The sequence below is a fragment of the Odocoileus virginianus genome, chromosome 20, assembly GCF_023699985.2.
Source record: "Odocoileus virginianus isolate 20LAN1187 ecotype Illinois chromosome 20, Ovbor_1.2, whole genome shotgun sequence".
Taxonomy (NCBI): domain Eukaryota; kingdom Metazoa; phylum Chordata; class Mammalia; order Artiodactyla; family Cervidae; genus Odocoileus; species Odocoileus virginianus.
In genome coordinates this window covers 1,603,196-1,624,923 of record NC_069693.1, presented here as the reverse complement: position 1 = coordinate 1,624,923, position 21,728 = coordinate 1,603,196, and the positions used below count along the sequence as shown (strand labels likewise).

The 21,728-nt window shown below is 46.5% G+C and overlaps 1 protein-coding gene and 1 pseudogene across 3 annotated transcripts; both read left to right on the top strand.

The window, feature by feature from the left end:
• The first annotated feature begins 1,251 nt into the window (after window positions 1-1,251).
• ZNF134 (zinc finger protein 134) lies at window positions 1,252-21,345 on the top strand. Of its 3 annotated transcripts, none has more exons than XM_020894478.2 (3): window positions 1,252-1,656; window positions 2,123-2,249; window positions 19,397-21,345. In XM_020894478.2, exons 1-3 carry the CDS (start codon window positions 1,624-1,626, stop codon window positions 20,686-20,688), a joined length of 1,452 nt encoding a protein of 483 aa, XP_020750137.2. In that variant the 5' UTR covers window positions 1,252-1,623; the 3' UTR covers window positions 20,689-21,345. The 3 variants fall into 3 exon arrangements, with proteins under 3 accessions (XP_020750137.2, XP_020750138.1, XP_070307750.1); XM_020894479.2 differs by lacking the exon at window positions 1,252-1,656 and adding an exon at window positions 13,601-14,104 and having other exon boundaries at window positions 2,162-2,249; XM_070451649.1 differs by lacking the exons at window positions 1,252-1,656; window positions 2,123-2,249 and adding an exon at window positions 14,111-14,341.
• Window positions 2,162-6,268, top strand: LOC110137811 (zinc finger protein interacting with ribonucleoprotein K-like; annotated as a pseudogene).
• Window positions 21,346-21,728: the final 383 nt, after the last annotated feature.

Below are 21,728 nucleotides of genomic sequence, written 5' to 3'. Positions count from 1 at the left end.
AAAATCAGTGGATACGCATTGAACATTCAATTTTTTATTAAACACTTAATTATTAAAGAATTGAATGAACATGACACCCCAGATTCCTATCCATTTTAAGTTTTTACTGTTTTAAGGCTACTTGAAAAGTCTTAAAACTATACTTCAAAGTATTACTGTATTAAAGAATGAAAAAATAATCAAATTTCTAAGACAAAATCCTGAGTGGACAAAGTTTCCACATAGCCACTGCTCAGATAACTGTCGATTCTCAGACTCAACATGTCCTGTTCAGTTTTCTTTGAGATCTTTTTTTTTTTTTTCAATTCTCTGTAGATATGTTGCCAGAGCTATCCAGCCACTGTTTTTGAAAAACTACGTTAACAGCTTTCAGTGATTTTCATTTCACAATGTTTTCTGGAATCATCTCCACTCCCCACGCAGATGCAATCGTTGCAATAACAGTAGGAATGATCGTTGTGTTGACACAAGGATGTAAGAGCAGATAAAACCAAGGAGGGTCTTGAAACTCTGGAATGGAAAAACCAGACCCTTATCATCCTTCCCTCCCCCATGCTGTGTCTATTAACGGAACTGTATAACCTGTCTTCCCTCCTACCCCACAAAGAGAAGGTATTTGCCCTCCTCTTCCCCCACATATACACGCCTCATCCAATCAGCAAATGACCGGCAAGACCCCTATCCCACTCCTTGTACCCTAGACATAAAAGTGGACTAAGAACCCCTGTTCAACGTCAGTTCTCCCTTGAGCTGGCCCGCTGTTCTAACAAAATCTCCCATTCTAATAAACTTTATTTCCTGCTCATTCTGTCTCATGTTTGGAAATTCTTTTCCAACCTGCACCCAGACTATGACAATAATCAGTTCTCATCAAAGAGATCAGATTTTGGTGACCCCATTTTTTTTTTTTGGTTGTTCTTTCCACACTTTTATTTATTTACGTTTGAATGGGTTTAAATCCTTGAGGAGTATAGCATCACACAGATTCTATGTCCACTGGTGTTAGCAAGAAGGTTGCTTAGGAATTTGGAACAAATCATGCCACTGTCTCTGTGAACACGAGATATTTCCCCCAGATTACTCTGGTTTTGTTCTGTTTTCCATCAGGTGTTGCATTGTTGTTCTTTGCTCTGTACACATGAGCACATCTTTTACCTAGATATTTAGAATTCATTTCGAGCACACATTTTTAAGAAGAGCTGTATGCTCCCTCTGGTTCCAGAGGCTGGGCTTATTTATATCCAGCAAAAACGGCCATGGATCACAGCCTTCCAGATATATGTGTCCTTTCAGAAGTCTTTTTCCCAGCAGGACTCCGGAGAACTACATTTCCCAGAGGATCCTGCCCCGATCGCCTTCGGCGTTAAGCCGATCAGAACTCAGGAGAAGTGCACTTCCTGTGTGAGCATCGCGTTGGGCCGGGACTTCCGGCATCCTCCCGGTGGCGGTCGTTTTGTCGGCCCTTGGGTGCCATCGCCCGGTCTCGGGTTCCGGAGCGGCGAGTGCCGATCGAGAGGGTCCGAAGGGAGACTCTTGCCGCCCCAGGCCCAGGAGCGAAACCGCTCTTCCCGCGTCCCGCCGCCTCTCCAGCAGCTCCTGGCCCCGCTCCTCCCACTGAGTCCGATGGCGGAGGCAGCGCTGAGGGAGCCGCCTCAGGTAAAGCTGGTCCTCAGCGCCCGCACCGCCCTCATCCCACCAGACACTAAAGCCCCGAGTGCTCACGTGCCGGCAGCCCAGGCGCCGGGGTCCGGGACGGGGAGGTGGCTGTGGGTGGGATCTTGTGACTGACTGATGGCTCCCGGGAGAGGGTGACAGGTGGAGGGAGCCCACCTGTCGGTGGGAAGTTTGGAGTTAAAATGCTTTCATTTCTGGAAGCTGAGAAGTCCCTGCATGCCAGGCCCAGAGCTTGGGGTCCTCTGTCTGCCCACCTGCTGTTGCTGTGGGTGGATAAAGTAATCAAACGGACCACGAGAAGAATGTGCGCGTCAGAGTCACCAGGCCTGGTATCTCCTCTGAGATGGGGAAATGGGGAGGCGGGTGAGCAGGGTTGGACTGTGGGTGGATGAACTTGGGGTCCTATGGAAGAAGCTGATCATGGAACGAATTGTCCCTATCATGGCAGGCCTGTGTGACCTTTGAAGATGTGGCCATTTACTTCTCCCAGGAGGAGTGGAGGCTCCTTAATGAGACACAGAGGTTCCTGTATTGTGATGTGATGCTGGAGAACTTTGCACTCACAACGTCCCTGGGTAAGGCCTTCATATTCCTCCCAGTGTCCTCAACTGACCTCTGTGTTTTCCCATCTTTCCCTCTCTCCAGGAGACAGCTCTGTCCATTCCACAGCTGGACCGTGGTCTCTGCTACCTTCCCCCCTTCCTGGCATATGTGCTGTTGGTGCCAGTGCTGAGCTGTGTGCATTGCCCCAAGCACTGTGCTCCTGAAGCAGCCCCAACGTCTGCTACCCCAAGGCATGCAGGGAAGGCTCTGGGAGTCAGTCTGGCAGTCAGCCTAATAGAGCTCACATTTCCTGCCCTCTCCTTGGTTGGATGACTGTCCATGTCTATGACACCCTGTGACCCAGATTCTTCTCTTTTCCTTTTTTTTTTTTTTTTTAAATTAAGATATAACTGACATAGGACATATTAGTTTCAGGTGTTTGACATAAAGATTTGATGTTTGTATATACTGCAGAATGCTCACAAAGTCTGGTTAATATCCATCACCATACAGAGTTGCATTTTTTTTTTTCCCCTTGTGATGAGAACTTTTAATTTTAAGACTTCCTTGTAACTGCCTATATCAGGAATTCTAGACCTTGTCATGGTCACTATCTATATAGAGGTTTTTCTTGAAAGACCCTGTCTTGAGGTTTCGTTGTAATATTCTTTCCTCTCCTATGGTCTCTTATTTCCTGAGTTCCTCTGGACCAGCGCTGACATTTCCTGTCTTTCCCTAAGGACATGTTTCATTCAGGTCTCATGTAGTTTCAGAAATGTAACTGGGGGCGGGGGGGATATGGGGGGAGCCCTGATTTCTTTACAGTATGAACAGGGCAAGATGGTCTCAAAGAAGGCCCGGCTCTAGTGAATGTCAAAGGAGGTGAGGGGATGAAAAGGAGGTTGTGTTTAAATCATACTAGGGACCAACCTAGAGGGCATATTTAAAAGCAGAGACATTACTTTGCCAACAAAGGTCTGTCTAGTCAAAGCTATGGTTTTTCCAGTAGTCACATGTGGATGTGAGAGTTGGACTATAAAGAAAGCTGAGTGCTGAAGAATTGATGCTTTTGAACTGTGGTGCTGGAGAAGACTCTTGAGAGTTCCCTGGACTGCAAGGAGATCAAACCAGTCCGTCCTAAAGGAAATCAGTCCTGAATACTCATCGGAAGGACTGATGCTAAAGCTGAAACTCCAATACTTTGGCCACCTAATGCAAAGAACTGGCTCATTGGAAAAGACACTGATGCTGGGAAAGATTGAAGGCAGAAGAAGAGGACGACAGGATGAGATGGTTGAATGGCATCACCGACTTGATGGACATGAGTTTGAGCAAGTTCTGAGAGTTGGTGATTGACAGGTGATGGACAGGGGAGCCTAACGTGCTGCAGTCAATGGAGTCACAAAGAGTAGGACAGAGCTGAGTGACTGGACTGAACTGATAAATATATATACGTGTGAGTGTGTGTTTTTCGTGGTGCCTTCCAGAGCCACACGGAGGCAACGTGAGAAATATTTAGAGTAGTACCCATTTAGGGAGGTAGAAACTAAATGGATGGAGGCAAAGGGGAGGGAGACTTTTCACAGCATGACTGTTTTGTTTGCTTTGTTACAGAACTTTAAATGTATTGCCTATTCAGAAATGTAAATTACAAAGAAAGTACAGGATTAAATCCTCAAAAAAAAAAAAAATCATACTAGGAACTTACTGTGTGACCACCAGTGTTTTGTTGCGAATGACACTGGACACAGATCATCTCAACACTTTTTTCTGCATACTTGACACTTTCTTGGTTTGTCATTTCAGTTTCTGACTGTCCCCACCTTTCTGATCTGCATGCGTCACTTTCGTCTCCCCTGCACCCTCTGTAGTTCTCCCACAGTGACTTACACTTAATAGACATACCTCAGAGATATTGTGGATTCATTTCCAGATCATTGCAATAAAGTGAATCACACAAGTTTTTTGTTTCCCAGTACATATAGAAGTTATTATACCATCCTTTAGTATATTGTGTGCAATAAAATTATGTCTAAAAAACAATATACCTACCTTAATTAAAAAGTACTTTTTTGCCAAAAAATCCTAACCATTATTTGAGCCTTCAGTGACTCATAGTTGTCACATCAAAGATCATTGATTCCCAGAGCACCATAACAGCTATAATAATATTGAAATAGTTTGAAGATTGTGAGAATTACCAGAATGTGACACAGAGACACAAAGTGAGCAAATGGTATAGGGAAATTGGCACCCATAGACTTGCTGGACTTAGCATCGCTACAGACCTTCAATTGGTAAAAAATGTGGTATCTACAAAGGGCAATAGGGCAAAGTGCCATGACAATGAGGTATGTCTGTAAAGTGAGGTGTGTGCATATTCTTAAATAGTCCTTGGACCCAGCTGCTCAGTTCCAGTTGTATTTCCATGGGCCTGGACACTGCCATCCTTCTGCGTAGTATGGACATGTTGTCAGCTGACAAGATCTTGCTGAAGGTTGTTGGCAGAGGAGTGAGTCATTGATCTTGCCTCTCCTCCTCATGTGGCATTCATATTTATGCCCTTTGTTCTGGAAAGTCTCCCTTCTGTGATCTTTAGAGGCATGTCCCTGCAGAGCAGCCCTCCCTTCAAATCAGTGCCTCATCCTGAGAACATTTACATGGCTTCTTTCTCTGGCCTGAATGTATGTGTGTGACATGCCTTTCTGTGGGACTTCCATATCCCACTAAAGCTCACATGCACATTATTAGTGTTTCTCTGCTTTTAGATTGTTGGTGTGAAACGGAGGAGGATGAAGTGATACCTTCTGAGCATAGCCTTTCTGTAGGAGAGTCACAGGTCAGGATTTCTCAGTCAGGTCCATCGACCCAGAAGATTCATCTATGTGAGAAATGTGTCCCAGTCTTGAAAGATATTTTGCAGCTGACTGAGCTCCAAGCAGCATATCCTGGGCAGACACCATACTTTGGTGGGTGGTCCAGAGGCTTCTGGTTGAACCCAAACCTTCACCAGTACCAAGAGCATGGCAGTGGAGAGAAAGTCTTTAAAATGGACATGAACAGGGCCTCGATTGTGACGAGTTGCATTTTCCATGTGTCAGGGAAGCCTTTCCCTAGTGAGGAGAGTGGAAAGGACTTCCTAGCTACCTTGGGCCTTCCTCAGCACCACACCTCTCTCAACAGTGAGAAGCCACCCAGCAGCATTGAGTGTGAGGAGGCCTTCAACAATGGAGAAAGTTATCAGAAGTGGATTGAATGCAAGAAAGTTTTTGGCAACACTCATACACTTCACCACCAGAGAGTTTGCACTGGAGAGGGTCTTGATGTGTGTGACAAATGCAGATACAGGTTTGTTCAGCACCAGCAAATTCACATTGGAGAGAGGCCTAATGAGTGTAGTGAACGTGGAAAATTCTTTAGCCATAAAACCCACCTCATTCGACACTGGAGAGTTCACACTGGAGCAAAGCCTTATGAGTGCAGTGACTGTGGGAGATCATTTGGCCAGAAATCCAATCTCATTCAACACCGAAAGTTCACACTGGAGAAAGGTCTTATGAGTGCAGTGGGTGGGAAATCTTTTATCCAGAAATCCATTCTCATTGAACACCAGAGAGTTCACACTAATGAAAGGCCTTATAAATGCAGTGAATGTGGGAAGATATTTAACCAAAGTTCTGGCCTCCTCTGACACAAAAGAGCTCACACTGGAGCAAGGCCTTATGAGTGTGGTGAATGTGGGAAATCATTTATCAGTAAAACCCATCTCATTCGACATTGGAGAGTTCACACTGGAGTTAGACTTTATGGATGCCTTGAATGTGGAAAATCTTTTAGTGAGAAATCTCTCCTTGTTCAACACCAAAGAGTTCACACTGGAGGAAAGCCTTATGAGTGCAGTGGATGTGGGAAATCCTTTAGTCAGAAATCTGTCCTCATTCAACACCGAACAGTGCACACTGTAGCAAGGCCTTTTAAGTGCAATGAATGTGGGAAATCTTTTACTCAGCACTATAGTCTCCTTTGACACAGGCGAGCTCATGTGCAGTGAATGCAGGAAGTCCTTTAGCTGCAAATCTAATATCAGTCAACACCAGAGAATTCACAGTGGGAAAAGGCCTTGTATACACATTGAATGTATGTTTTTTCCTTCCTTAGTATAGTTGTGGTGGAGGTAAGCGTCTGTGAGGAACCATCCACTTAAGTTAAATCTCATGTTGGGATGTCCACAGACTGGAGATTGATTCACTGTAAATTTCACGGTTGTGTGGGAAGTACGTGTAACCTGCCAGGTTCACTGCCAGTTTCTTTGCCAGAAACCATCTCACCTCTAGCATCTGGCATGTCCTGATGGTTGGCATCAGTCACCACCCTGGTGTGTTCAGAGCAACTGGCCTCTGTACTCTCCTCTGTGTTGGAGGAAATTATGAGTATCGTCAGCCCTTAAGAAGTCTTCATTCCCTTTTTTATGACAAGTTAGGGCCTGGACCTGACCCTATGTTGGCTCAAAGACTGCTATCTGAGTCCTTGCAGTGAACTAACTTTTATAGGAACACAGTTGGTCTCAGGTAGTGCTTGTGATGGAGTTTTCCGGCTTTCAAGTCACCAAACCAGAAATTGCCTATTGCATGTTACTCTGATTTGTATAATAATAAAGGCCTTATTGTTTAAGCACCTTAGTCTTGGAAATGCTCTTCACTGTGTGGAATAGTTTGAAAGCACAATAGGACTGTCAACCTGAGGGGTAAATTACTTTTGTAGTGGAGATCGAAACTTCAGGTGCCTGAGATGGCCGAATATGGCACTCTTGTTTTGTAGTAGTTTGCATTGCTGCCAAGGTCTCCTAGGAAAGACTACTTTGTATTATACTTTTCTGCCTGGATGCCAGAGGTCTGTGGATTCTATTACTGGAGACAACATGAATTTGTTTTTCCTTGCTTAAAGGAGATAATGCACAATGTCAAGCTCTGCTGAGGGGAATCTTAACCCCAGTTCTCCAAAGGAGCCATGTACCCTGATACCCAGAATTCTGTAGGCTAGTGTCCATGGTTGTAAGACTGCAGGGGCAGGGGAGACCACAGTTGGTATGAAAACATTGGTTAGTAGAGAGGGGAGGGGACTGCAGCAGTCTGTGTGGAAGAAGGTACCTCTTCCGAGATACAGCCACAGATGTTCTACTGAGTGACTGCAGGATGAGTTTGTCCGGAGATCTCAGGACCTCCAGGTATGTTTATGTTGCGAAGTCATTGGCAGGCAAAATAAGGAGTTGGGATTCTTCTAGCCTTTCTGAGCTGTTCATCTCAAGGCCATTGCTATACAGGCAACAGAAGCAGTGTGGAGAGATACTGTGTCCAGACATGTGATTTTGTGATCCAGTCAGCAGTCCTCTTGACTCAGTGGGAGATGGCCTTCATTGTTTGCCAATATTTCCTGCCACTGAGAAGAGACGCTACCTCAAGTCTTGAGAATCGAGATAGTGGAGTCATTTTCTGAAGAATAGGGCGTTTAGATTTTTATTTGGATTTTTATTATGGAATCCGTTTTTTAACCACTGTGAAGGTATGGAATAACTTGTGAATATTCAAACTGTACAGTTTGAGAGGTTTTTACCTGTATACACTTGTGAAACCATTATGATAATGAGTGTACCTATCAACCTGCATATTTTCCTCATGCTGTTTATAGTCTCCTGACTCGCCCTGGCTGTACAGATAACCATTTATGTACATTACATTACAATCGATTGTATTTTTAGAATTTTATGATTGATCATGAAATGTTTACATCTTTTTCTGATTTCATTGATGCTATATAGTTACTTTGTGATTCATTAATTGTTCATTAAATGTTCATTTAATGAATTAATTGTTCATTAATTCATTAAATTTTCCTTACAAGAACATTGTTATTTCTCAGTACTTTTCTCTTCCATGTATAATTGACTGTTCATCCATTCATCTGTTTATGGATATTTGAGTTATTTCTAGTGTTTTCTTGTTGTACAGTCACTCAGTCATGTCCAAATCTTTGTGACCCCATGGACTGCACTGCCAGGCTTCCCTGTCCTTCACCATCTCCCGGATCTTGCTCAACCTTATGTCCATCAAGTCAGTGATGCCATCCAACCATCTCATCCTCTGTTGTCCCCTTCTCCTCCTGCCTTCTATCTTTCCCAGCATCAGGGTCTTTTCCAATGAGTAGGCTTTTCACATCAGGTGGCCAAAGTATTGGCACTTCAGCTTCAGCAACAGTCCTTGCAATGAATAGTCAGAGTTGATTTCCTTTAGGATTGACTGCTTTGATTTTGCAGTCCAAGGGACTCTCGAGACTTCTCCAACACCACAGTTCAAAAGCATCCATTCTTCGGCTCTCAGCCTTATTTGTGATCCAACTCACATCCATACATGACTATTGGAAAAACCATAGCTTTGACTATATGGACCTTTGTTGGCAAAATAATGTCTCTGCTTTTTAACATGCTGTCTAGGTTTTTCTTCCAGGGAGCAAGCGTCTTTTAATTTTATGCCTGCAGTCCCTGCCTGCAGTGATTTTGGAGCCCAAGAAAGTAAAGTCTTTCACTGTTTGCATTGTTTCCCCATCTATATGCCATGAAGTAATGGGACTGGATGCCATGATCTTAGTTTTTTGAGTGTTGAGTTTTAAGCCAGCTTTTTCACTCTCCTCTTTCACTTTCATCAAGAGGCTCTTTAGTTCCTTTTTAGTCCGAGGCACCTGCTCATGTGCCCGCAGCCCAGAAAGTGGGGTCCAGGACGGTGAGGTGGTCGTATGTGGACTAACGGACTGTCTATGAGGCATGGGAAGGACTGATGGGCTGTGTCTGATGGACTGTGTGATGACGAGTGGGAAAGGGACCCACAGGTGCAGAGGCTTGGAGGTTGGACTGTGGCGGCAGTGTTAGAAAAAACTGGAATCTGTCTTGTATCTGCATAGAGCAGAGAGTGTGAGGTGGTGTCTCACCTAGACTGTCAAGCTGAGAGTTTTGTGGGCTCAGACAGTAAAGAATCCGCCTGCAATGTGGGAGACCTGAGTTCAATCCCTGGGTGGGAAAAATTCATCAGAGAAGGGAATGGCAACCCACTCTGGTATTCTTGCCTGGAGAATTCCATGGATGGGGGGGTCTGGCAGGCTACAGTCTGTGGGGTCACAAAGAGTCGTACAGGACTGAGCAGTTAACAATTTAACTTTCACTTCTGAGAACCCACTGAGCCATGGAGAGTTGTAAAGAGAAGAAAGACACAGTCTGACTTAGGATTTTGAACGTTTTCCAAGAGCTACTCAGAGAACAGACTGAAATGGGAGTGATGCTGGCAGTGAGGTGCAGGGAGGGTGAGTCCTTGTCCAGCATAGCTGCAAAGAGGCAGCTCTGCTGACTGAAGCAGAGAGTTCAGTCTTTTAACCCCAGGTTATCTACTCACAGATCCCCATGGCTGAAGAATCACTTAATGGAACCTACACAGAGAAGTCAAGGGTGTCCCAGGCCCTCACTGGTTTGGATCTCATTCATAGAACCTGAGATTGTGGTGTCCTAGGACTCTTCGCCTACCATTTCCCCAGCCCTTGGGTCTGGGGACCTGGGAGAAATCATCTAGACTCATTCTGAGTCCAGGGCAAAGGATTTTCTGGAGGAATTGTTCTTTCTGCCACCAATGAGAAAAGGTGTAGAAGATTATCTCGGGAACGCCTACCAGCATGTGCAAGTGCTTGGTTGGGTGGCCACAAGCTGGGCACAGGGCACAGATCTTCCTTTTAGGAACAGAGTGTAGGGGGAGAGGAGTCATTCTTGTATGTGGTTGCCTGTGAAGTTGAGCATCTGCTGTGGAAGTAATGCAGATTTGGAACAGAGGAGGGAGATAACCTTACTTCCAGGCTTCATCTGGTTACAGAGTGGAAAACAGACTTTGGGAGGAGGAAGGCGGACCAGGGAGGAGGCTACTGCAGAAGTCCTGATGCATGGTCACGGACCAGAGTAGTGGCTGTGGAGGTGGAAGAAGTGGTTGGATTCTGGGCTCATTATTTAAGATGGGCTGCCCAGATTTTCTCATTTTGAGGGTGAGAGAGAGAAAGCTAAGAGTAAGGGTTGATGGCAAAGCTTTGGTCTTAGCGACTGAAAGCCTGGAAGCTTCATTAACTTTGAGATGAGATGTTCAGTAGTAAGAGTGATTTTCTATGGAGATATCAGAAGTTTTTGTTTTTGGCTGGGTTTCCATCTGAGATCTTTTTTTTTTCAGAGAACAAATGAGTGGTGGCATCAGGTGGGCAACTGGACAGAGAAGTCTGGGAATCTGGGGTGCGGTTCAGCATGTGTGTGTGAACTCAACTGCTTCTGACTCTTTGCAACCCCACAAACTGTAGCCCTCCAGGCTCCTCTGTCCATGGAATTTTCTAGGCAGGTGTACTGGGGAAGTTGGCTATTTTCTACTCCAAGATCTCTTCAACGAGGGATTGAACCTGTGTCTCGTGCTTGACAGGTGGATTATTTACCACTGAGCCACCTGCTAAGCCTGGTAGAGAGTTATAGGTATCTAAAATTCACTTATGATTCAGTATGACTAATGTTAAAGCGAGAATTAGAGACAGGTAAGAGGTTTTCAAATGGTGTTGGGATCCATGAGAGGTCATGGGTAGGACTGGATACTGTTTGGTTTTGCCCTGTTCTCTGGGATGAGTCCAAGGAGATGACTATGGTGTGGGACAAGGAATTGGTAGTGGCTGCAGGGGTGCAGCTGTGGGGTCTGGAGATGTGAGAGAGGTACACGTGGAGGTAGGAAGCACGAATTGATGGCTCTTGGGCCCTGATATAGGATATATAAGGGTAATGGGTAACTCCACATTTTATTGTGAGGCGTGATATGGAAGATCCCATGGGAATTGCCTGGCAGGAAGGGATGTTTAGTTGCTCAGTCATGTCTGACTCTTTGTAACCCCATGGCCTGTAGCCTGCCAGGCTCCTCTGTCCATGGGATTTTCCAGGCAAGAATGCTGGAGAGGGTTACCTTTTCCCTCTCTAGGGGATCTTCCCGACCCAGGGATCAAACCTCATTGTAGGGGGATTCTTTGCCGGCCGAGCCACCAGGGAAGCCCTGGCAGGAAGGGATTGAGTCCTGCAATTCTGTCCCTGAGCATCTCTCCGATGGCATCTCTTTGCCTCCCTGTGTGTAGTTGTTGAGGGCTGGACACAGTGATGAGTGGAACCTTGAGTGGAGAGCAGTACCGGTGGCCTCAGGTTTTGGTATCTCATCTGAAGTGGAGAGCCCGAGAGAAACCTGGGTGTGGGGTAGATGTGTGCAGGATAGATTGTGGATCCTCAGGAGAGAGGACCAGCGGTTCCATCTGTCCCCATCATGACAGGGCAATGTGACTCTGGAGGACATGGCTGTGTACTTTTCCTGGGAGGAATGGAGCCTCCTTAATGAGGCTCAGAGATGCCAGTACCATGACATGATGCTGCAGGTCTTTGCACTTATATCTTCACTGGGTAAGGCCTGCACAATCACCCCTGTGACCTGGGCTAGACTTTGCCTTTCTGCTTTTCTTTAGGGGCTGCTCTGTCCTTCCTGCATTCAAACCATGGGGATTACTTTTGTTCCTAATTCCTTGGGTAGATACTGTTGTTGCCAGGGCTGAGGTGTTTGCGCTACCCTTTTCTCTCCTTGGAGCGTCAATACCTGCTGCCCTGAAGCCTAGTAGGAAGCTGAATGGATCCCGTCTTGCTTGTCCTTTCCATGGCTGGATCACTTTGCAGACCCATGATTGCTTGGTTTGGCTCCGTTCTTCTCACAGTTCTTTCATACCTGCCTGTGCTGAGAATTGCCCTCACTGAGGTGGGCACTGCTTAGGTGCACAATGAGCTATTTTCCTGATACCCTCATCTGAGGTTCTTTTGTAACATTTAGTTTTCTTTTCTCTGATCAGTCATAGGATGAGTTTCTCCGGGCTGGTACTGGCCATTTACCTGTCTTGCCTTTCCCTCGGGACTTTAGTTTTCTAGGTTCCATGTAGTTGCTCAGCATGGGTTGCGTGGGAGACCTGAGTGTCTCACAGAATGGATATCAGTCCTACCATGGCAAGATGGAATACAGAGGCCTGGGCTAAGGTGGGGCAAGAACATGACATCAGAGTTCACATCTTACCAGGAACCTGTTTAGACTAGTGTTTTGGAGCCATTGCTGGGTACCACACCTCGTTTATATCTTTTGCCTCATTCTTTATACTTGGCCAACTTGTCATTTTAACTCTGACTTTTAGTTCCTGGCTTCACCCAACTTTTCTGCCTCCACCTGTTACCCCTTCCTTTTTACTGCTGCCTCTGTAGGTAGACAGACAACTATCTTCTCTGAGGATACTGTGGTGACTGATACACGGTATGAGGATCTGTCTGGTGGCAAAGGTGAGATGACTTCCGCCATAAAACCTGGCAGTGACTTAGTTATGGCAAGGGTCCTGAGCAGGGAAATATGAAACACAGCTCCTGAAGATTCCTCACATACCTGGAACCCATGGTAGATGTCTCCTCATAGAGGCCCTCTAGTGTTTTCACACTGAACAGAGAGCACATTCCTTGAAGGTCAAAGGCCATTACCTCATGTAGATTTTGTCATGCAGAAAGCTTTTTTTCCCACATAAGCAGAATTCCCAAAACTTAAGGCCTGAGTTGAGATTTTGGTGTTCAGTCAGAGCAGATTGTTAACTGAAGGCTTTCTCATGTTGGCTGTACTCTTGAGGCCTTCATCTAGTGTGAAGTTTATGGTACTGAATGAGGTTGTAGTTTTGGCTAAATGATTTTCCACATTCAACTGCATTCATAAGGTTTTTCTCCAATGTGAATTCTCTGATGTAGAGTAAGTCTGAATCTTTCTCTGAAGGATTTCTCACATTCCCTGCACTCATAAGGCCTTGCTCCTGTGTGAACTCTTCGGTGTTGAATGAGGCTGGAGCTTTGGTTAAAAGATTTCTCACATTTGGAGAAGTGGAAGAAAGTCACATAATTTTTTGGTCTCCCAGCTAAAATAAAAGTTATGTTTATACTGTAGCCTATTGTGTGCAATAGCAGTATAATCTGGAAAAAAAAGAAAAAAAGGACTACTTTATTTAAAGTATTGGCATACTTTTTATTCAAAAGATATTTTATTTAAAAAACAATTCTAACCATCATCTGAGCCTTCAGTGATAAGTCTCTCTTATCCCTAACACAGCTGAAACTCGCAAAAACCACTTAAGGCTTCCATCTGTAAGTGTTCTTGAAAAAAGGAAATATGAGTGGAGTGTGACTGGACTCAGAGTGACATTTGGTGCGTCCTTTAGGTCTTAGAGCTTTGGGGAATATCTGAGAGGACATTTCTAAACGTTTCTTCCATCCCTACAGAGTACACTACATGGTAGCTGGGTGCGGGCTTCTGAAGAGTGAAGCCCCGCCCCACCCTCGGAGCCGCGACGCCCCAACGCCCCTTGTGATAACAATAGGCGTTAGCCCAGGCCACAAGGGGTCTGCGAGTCGCTGCAGCTGTTGTCTCAGCGGAAACTACGTTAACCAGAAGCCTCTGCGCCACAGAGCGGCGGCACTGCTAAACGGTGTTTCTGTACGTGCGAGGTCGTCTGGGAGGGACTTCCGGCATCTTTCTCGCGGCGGACATCTCGGGTCTTGGTCGACCTGTCCGAGCAGAAACTCGGGACCTGTGGTCCGGTTCAGAGGTGACAGAAAGCGAGAAGGCGCGGGAGGAGACCCTATTCTCGCTACAAAGAGGCTCGGCGGCGGCAACTCTCGCGAGGATTCCGCCACCACGCCAACCGACAGCGGTGCGCGGTTCCGACGTGAGATCCTTCCGGACTCTGTGGTCCTGACTGATGGCGGCGGCAGCAGTGGACCCGCGTAAGTGGGTGCTGCGTTCCCCGGATCTTGACGCATCGCGACCCCCACCTCAGAATCGTAGGACCCTGAATGAGTGATGTTTATTGAGGTCTTTGTGGTCTAGGCTCCGGAGCGTTTGTGGATGGAGCCGCCATTTCTGACGGCTTTTGTACTGGGACGTGGATGAGTGTTACCGGCCCAGCGACTAGCAGGAGCAAAGGCTTGGGACTGCGAATGAGCCGGGAACTTTCGGGAAACGTGGGTGTTCACATCCTCGGGGAGCAGGGCGGAGTGGGGGGTGAGTAGTAGTCTCGTGGAATGGCAGGGTGAGGCCAGTACGAGAACAACGTTCTCAGCCGTGCAGGGATCTGATCTGATCAGAAGTTTTTAAAAGTATGCCAAAGCTTGGGGGAAGACAAACTAGGGTGGGGTGGAGGTGATGAGGATGGAGGCAGGCACACCGGTAAGGAGACTGTAAACTCCAGGAATGTTGTGGGGGCTGTTGCAGAACAGTGGCAGGAAGGGTTGGGAGTGGATAAGTCATTAAATTCTGGAGAGATTTTCAAGATAGAACTAAGAGTTTTCTGCTGCGTCAAATATGACTAAGTGAAAAAGAGTGTGAAGAACTACCCAAGTTTTGTTTTGTTTTTTTTTTCCTGAACATCTGAGAGAATCAAAGTGGGTAGATTGGAACAGGGAGCACCTTTCGTGGGGGAAGATCAGAACATGGACATGGTAAATCCATAGTGTCTCACAGTAGAGGCGTCACAGGGGCATTTGGTTATGCTGGTCCAGAGTTATGCAGAGCAGGCTACGCTGTAGACCTCTGAGGAATGAGGCCCCAAAGGTCAAAGCCTGGAGATGAGATTTAGGGGGAGAATGTTAAGGATGTTACTTTATGTGGTCCCTGAGGTGAGAGATTAGAGTACAGGGAAGAAGAGGGGGCCATCCCTGAGATTTCCTCCAGAAAGGAGAAGTCCTGGAATATGAACGGGTTCTGGCTGGTGTCAGCAGAAGGAGAAGGCTATAGGGTGTTAGGACCCTACCTGAGTTGGAGAGCAAGGTATGAGGTGCTATAAATTTGCCACCCTGTGGACTCAGCATGCCCCTCTGTGGCACAGAGGAGGAGTCAGCCAGGCTAGTGGAGCAGCCTCACCCCACTCCAGGGCACTGGTACATCAGTTCCCCAGCTCCTCAGGTGAGAAGAGGTGAAGAGTCAACAGCATGCTCACATACAAGGGATATATACCTGGCAGATTGGTTTGGTGAGAGGACCTAGTGTATCCTTGGCAAATACACATAAGTAGACAGTTACAAATTAAAGGCTTTAAAAACTCAGAACCTATTACTTCATGTGCACCGAAAATATTTGCAAAACTGTTAAGCATATGCAGTAAAAATTAATTCAGAGGTTGATGTCTACTAAATTGATGTGTACTAACACGTCTGATACAAACAGCCCTATTAGGTGGATATCACCATTATCCCTGCTTTATATATGAGAATACAGAGAGCTTGGGTTATGGTCACATAGCTGGTAGGAGGCAGCACTAAGGTCTGACATCCTGAAAGTCAGACATCCTGAAATCATTCTCACCAAAGGGCAGAGCAGGGATGAGGCAAACAGTTAAGTTCATGAGACTCCACTGGGGTAACCTAGCATTTCCAGATCCTTCTTCCTACCAGGTTGCTGTAGTGACAGAAGTGATTATTATCCCTGCATAAATGAGTGTAAAGTGTGCCAGTCCTCAGTCAGCCTAGCCCACCCATCCATGTTCTTGGTGACCTATATGGCAAATAGTGGGGTCTTGGGAATTTTAACCTACCCTTCTGCCTGCCATTGGGTTTGGAGACCCTTGTGTCCGCAAAGGTCTTGTGCTCTGAAAACTGGTCTGGAATTATGTGAAAGGGTTTCCATTTCCAGCAAGCAGTGGGGTGAAGTGTGGAACAGTGTCCCAGGCATGGGAACCAGCCTATGCAGATGCATCACTTAAGACTGAACAGGTTGTGTTCAGGAATTTAAGGTCTCCAATATGTTTGGTGATCAGAGAGCAGGGGACAGGATTCAGCTCTGGACTGGGAACCTTTGGACCTGGGCTTCTCTTTTGAAAGTGATGGGAGCTATGAAAAGTTTGGAGCAGAGAAGGGAGTGATCCGATTCTGTCCTTAACAGGATATCTCTGGCTGTACAGTGAAGAAGAGACTATGGGGGTATAGGAAAGAGGACTGTTGATGATGGCTGGGCCAGAGTGGTGACTACAGAGATGAGAGACAAGTGCTTGGATTCTGGTGGGTTTTGTTTTTTAAAGTAGAATCAACCAGATTTTCTGATGTGGAGGGTGTGAGAAAGAACGGGAAGAGTCACAGATGACTCCACAGTTTTTTTTCCCTGAGAAGATGTAAGGGAGAAAAAAGCCTCAACTGAATTTGTGAAATTGGTGGTGAGAGTTACTTTCAGAAGTAGTATCAGGAGTTAGGTTTTGATCATGTTGAATCTGTGATGTTCCAGAGACTTCTGAATTGAGGTATCAAGTGGACAGCTGGACCCATGGGTATGGAGTTCAGAGGTGGGATTCAAGTTGGAGACATTCACAAGATGACAGCCAGTAACTTATTAGGGTAGAGTCGTGTATCAGGTTTAGAGAGAGAACCTTTATGTCATGGGGGTCTGGAAAGGAGGTGGGGACAGTGGAGTGGAAGTAAGAGTTACCTTCAAGGCAAGAAAAGGGAGGTTAGTGTCCATGGTGAGTAAGGAAAATAGGATGTGCGGTTGACGTCTTCTAGGGAGAAAGTAGACATGAGATAAATGCTGGGGTAAAGCAGTAAAGGAGACGAGGCGAAAGTGAGACCAAAGTCAGTGCTTATTCCCCCGTCCCTGTGCTCCTCAGGCTTTGTGGTGACCTTTGTGGGCACTGGCAGGTTTCAGTCAAGCTGATTGGTTAGTTCAGGGTTAAATTGGGTTAGCTGACAGAACCACTGTACTTCGAGTGGAAGGCCAGTGGGTGTGGGCTTTGAATGAGAACTTAGTGGTAAGTGTGAACACTGTGACTGATGAGGGTATAGTATCCCAAACATGCTATAGCAAGGTGGGAAAGGGCTGGCTTTATCTGATAGTCTGCATATGGTTCTGAACTGCTGAAGGTGAATCAAGGAAGGAAGAATTTAAAAGCTGTGTTTGGATATACCTATGGCAGTGGGGGCCGGAGGTGATCCTGGACTCAGTGACCAAGCATTCTCTGGATGCTGTGTGCAGGTTTATGTCTGGGAGGTACTTGTGTTGTAAGCCTTCTTAGGTAACAAGGGAAGTGTGGTCTAAAGAGTGACATGCCCTTTGAGGTGCAATCTGAAGTCACCGCCTGGGGGCTTTGGTACTGAGGGCTCTAGAAGGAATGCGAAGCTCAAATTTGTGTATGAGGGGCATCATCTTTGGATCCCATGGGAACTAGCTGGCAGTAAAGGGTTGGTCCCTTCTTGCCAGGCCCAGACTATACCGTGTCTGTCCGCTTACTTGCTCTAGGATGGACAAGGTGGTTGATGGGAAATGAGAGAGGAGGTGTCAGTCACATGAGGGCCTGCTGTCTTCTTGTGAGTTGGGGAGCCTGGGAAAAACGTGAATGTGTGGCAGATAGGCCAGGAAACCTGGGGAGAGAGGCTGCCCTTTTGCTCAGTTGTCCACTCATGCAGGAACACGTGAGCTTGGAGGATCTGTGTATTTTTCCTGGGAGCAATGGGGACTTCTTGATAAGGCTCTGACACATTCATATCGCAGTGCAGTGCCTTCTATGCTTCGCTCTTACAGTTTTCCTGGGTAAGGCCCTGCATCACCTAGTTCTGCATGTTCTCCCCTTCCCCCTTTTCCCCTAGAAGTTGTGATTTCCTTCCTGTAAGTGGACCAGGGGCACGCCCTCGCATAGATCCTGTGGGTGCCAGGGCTCAACCGTGTATACTGCCTTCTCCACTCTCTGTGCTAACCTGCACCCTCCAGCACTGAAACTCTGGGCTTCTAACCACTTGACCACCAGGGAATTCCCTATTGAGTCCCAGCTTCTGTTGCCCCAGAATTGCCGGGAAGGTCAAGGGTCTTGTGGTCAACCTAGTGGATACTACCCTGCCTGGCCTCTTCCTGGCTGGATGGCTGTGTCTTCATTTAGGGCACCTCTGTGCTCCCCTGGTGGCTCGGCTAGTAAAGAATCCACCTGCAGTATGGGAATCCTGGGTTTGATTCCTGGGTGAGGAAGGTCCCCTGGAGAAGGGAACAGCTATCCATTTCACTGTTCGGGCCTGGAGAATTCCGTGGATTGTATAGTCCATGGGGTTGCAAAGAGTTGGACGTGACTGAGTGGCTTTCATGTTCATATACTTTAGATTACGTTCGCTTCCTTTAATTGTCATTCCTTTGGGCATACCTCTGTCATGAAGTACAGTCACAGTCACTGCTCGTGGGGCCCACTGGGCTGTTACTTTAAGACATTCATTTGTTATAGTTAGTTTTCTTTTGCTCACCCATGGGCGGACTCCCCTGGCCAATGCTTTCCTGCTCACTTGCCCTGCCGTTCCTCTGTGACTTGTGTGTTCTGGATCCTCTGTAGAACTCTGAGAGGTCGCGCGACTCCACTCTGAGAGGTCGCGACTCCACTCTGAGAGGTCATGACTCAAGCCACAGCAGAGGGAGCTTGGACAGGTCCTGGTGAGTGGGAACCTGGAAAGAATGTAACTTCAAGGGTGGGTTCAAATAACACTAGAAACCTGTCCTGTGCCCACTACTGATAGGTGCCCAGGCTACAGGCTGTACCTTATTTCTCTTTTCCTCCCCATTCTGGACACTTGTCATTTTTATTCTGATCTGTGGCCCAGGGCTGCCCACTCCACTCACCAGTGTTCTCTACTGCCCCCTCTGTGGTACTTTTCTCTTTTGGACAGTGTTCATATGTCTTGAGACATAAGCACGTCCTTAATATAGTTTTTGAATATGAATTACTTAACTTATTTTAAGTCAGGTTTTCTGGGCCCGGACATATATTTCTGGACAGTGGTCCCCTCTCAGTCATGCCAAGGCCCTTCTGAAAGTCATTTGCGTGTTGTGAGTTGAAGATCCTGCCTGCCTTATCTCCCTGAGGCACACCCCATCCCTGTGTCTTTGCTGTTGTGAGGTTTTCCCCATCCTGTGACCCATAAAGTCCAGTACTGCACAGCAGCTTTCTTTAACCTGACCCTAAATCTATTGTCGTGGCTATGCTGGGCACACATTTGTGATGAGGGTGCCCACTCCCACTGAAGTCAACATGCTGTTCAGTGACGTTTTTTTGCTTTCAGGTTGTTGGCGTGGAGTGGGCAAGGAAGAGGCACCTTCTGAGCAGAGTGTTTTTGTAGCAGTGTCACACATTCATACTTCCAAGGCAGATTCACTGACTCAGATGGCTTATCCTTGTAACTTATGTGGCCCAATCTTGAAAGGTATTTTGCACCTGGATGAACACAAAGAAACACGCCATGGACTGAAACCTTACCCATGTGGGGCGTGTGGGAGGCAGTTCTGGTTCAGTGCAAACTTTGACCAGCATCAGAAGCTGTACGATGTAGAGAAATTCCTAAGAGGTGACAAAGGCAAGACCTCATTTGTAACTAACTGTAGAGCTCGTGAAGAACCTCCACTGTCAGAGAAGCCCTTTGCATGTAAGGAGGAGCAGAAGGACTTCCAGGTCAGTTTGGGCAGTCACCAGCAAAAGGCCACCCATAGCAAGAGGAAGGCATGGAGTCCTGAGAGTGGCCAGGCCTTGCACATTGGACAGATGCGTTACAAGTGCATCGAATGTGGGAAGGCTTTCAGCCGCAAGGACACGCTTGTTCAGCACCAGAGAATCCACACTGGAGAAAAGCCTTATGAGTGCAGCGAATGTGGGAAAGCTTTCAGCCGCAAAGCCACACTTGTCCAACACCAGAGGATCCATACAGGAGAAAAGCCTTACGAGTGCAGCGAATGTGGGAAAGCCTTTAGCCGCAAAGACAACCTTACTCAGCACAAAAGAGTTCATACCGGAGAGATGCCTTATAAATGTGGTGAGTGTGGCAAATACTTTAGCCATCACTCCAACCTGATTGTACACCAGAGAGTTCACAATGGAGCAAGGCCTTACAAGTGCAACGATTGTGGGAAAGTCTTCAGGCACAAATCCACGCTTGTTCAGCATGAGAGTATCCATACTGGAGAAAATCCTTATGTTTGCAGCGACTGTGGAAAATCCTTTGGCCACAAATACACCCTCATTAAACACCAGAGAATTCATACTGAGGCAAGGCCTTTTGAGTGCATTGAATGTGGAAAATTCTTTAGTCGAAGCTCTGACTTTATTGCACACCAGAGAGTTCACACAGGTGAAAGGCCTTTTGTGTGCAGCAAATGTGGGAAAGATTTCATCAGAACCTCCCACCTTGTTAGGCACCAAAAAGTTCACACTGGAGAAAGGCCATATGAATGCAATGAGTGTGGGAAGTCATATAGCTTAAGCTCCCACCTCATTAGGCACCAGAAAGTTCATGCTGCCGGAGGCTTTAGGAGTGCTTTTAACACAGCAGGACTCACGGGGAAGAGCTCTGACTTCCTGTAGAGAGGGAGATAACAAATCATGTGTTGAACCATGTATATCTAGACACTGGCAGTTGAGAGATAGTTTATGAATGCCATGTACGGGGGAAGCTTTCAGAAGCTGTGTTGCACTTTCAGACCTGCTCAGGTTCCTTGCCGAATTTTTTAGTATCCATGCCTGTGGCTGAAAACATCTCAACTCTACCAGCTTAGTTACCCTAATATCCTCAGGGGAGGCAGAGCTTTGTATTCTCTCTCTAGTCCCTGGAGGGAGTTATAAGAAACATGAGTTCCGGAATTCCCTGGTGGTCCAGTGGCCTGTGCTCCTTCTGAGGGCCCGGGTTCAGTTGCTTGTTGAGGAAATAAAATCCCACAAGCCATGTGGCCATAAATAAGTAAATGGAAACCTGAATTAAATGGGGGTCTTCATTTGCTCCCCTCTGACTGGCAAAGGTGTGGGTATGACCCATCTTTAGCCAAGAGGATCTGAGGTTCTGGAAACAGAAAAGGTTTACTTTCTTCATGGACATTGTTGGTTTCACTCTCATGTGATACTTGTAACATTTTTCCAGCCTCCAAGTCACCCAACCTAGATAATTATTTGCCTCATGTTGCTCTGGTTTGTGTGATGATAAATACCTTATGATAATAAATACCTTATTATTTAAGCCACCTTTAACTGTGGAGGTTCTTTTTATTGGAGTGGTCTGGAAACTCTTAGGCTCTGCCAAACTGAGGAGGTAAACAGTGTTTGTAGGGGCTTTCAACTTTGGGTGCCTCAAGTGGAACAGCAGGTTGGCAGAGAACACTTCACATTGCTGACAAAAGCTTAATAGGTGAGATTTTAGGGCTTTGTGAGCCTGATTTTATCTGGATTTCAGAGTTATTGGAAGGTCCAGACATCACCTTGAGGAGGGTGCTGTTGTTGGAACAACCTACAATGTATCTGGGAGCAGCATGGCTTGAGTGCTTTGCTTTCACCATCTCACCTAATGGCTCCACACTCTGCCTACACCCAACGCTCCTGGAGAATCAAGGGTTCTGACCCCTCTCCCCTGGTTG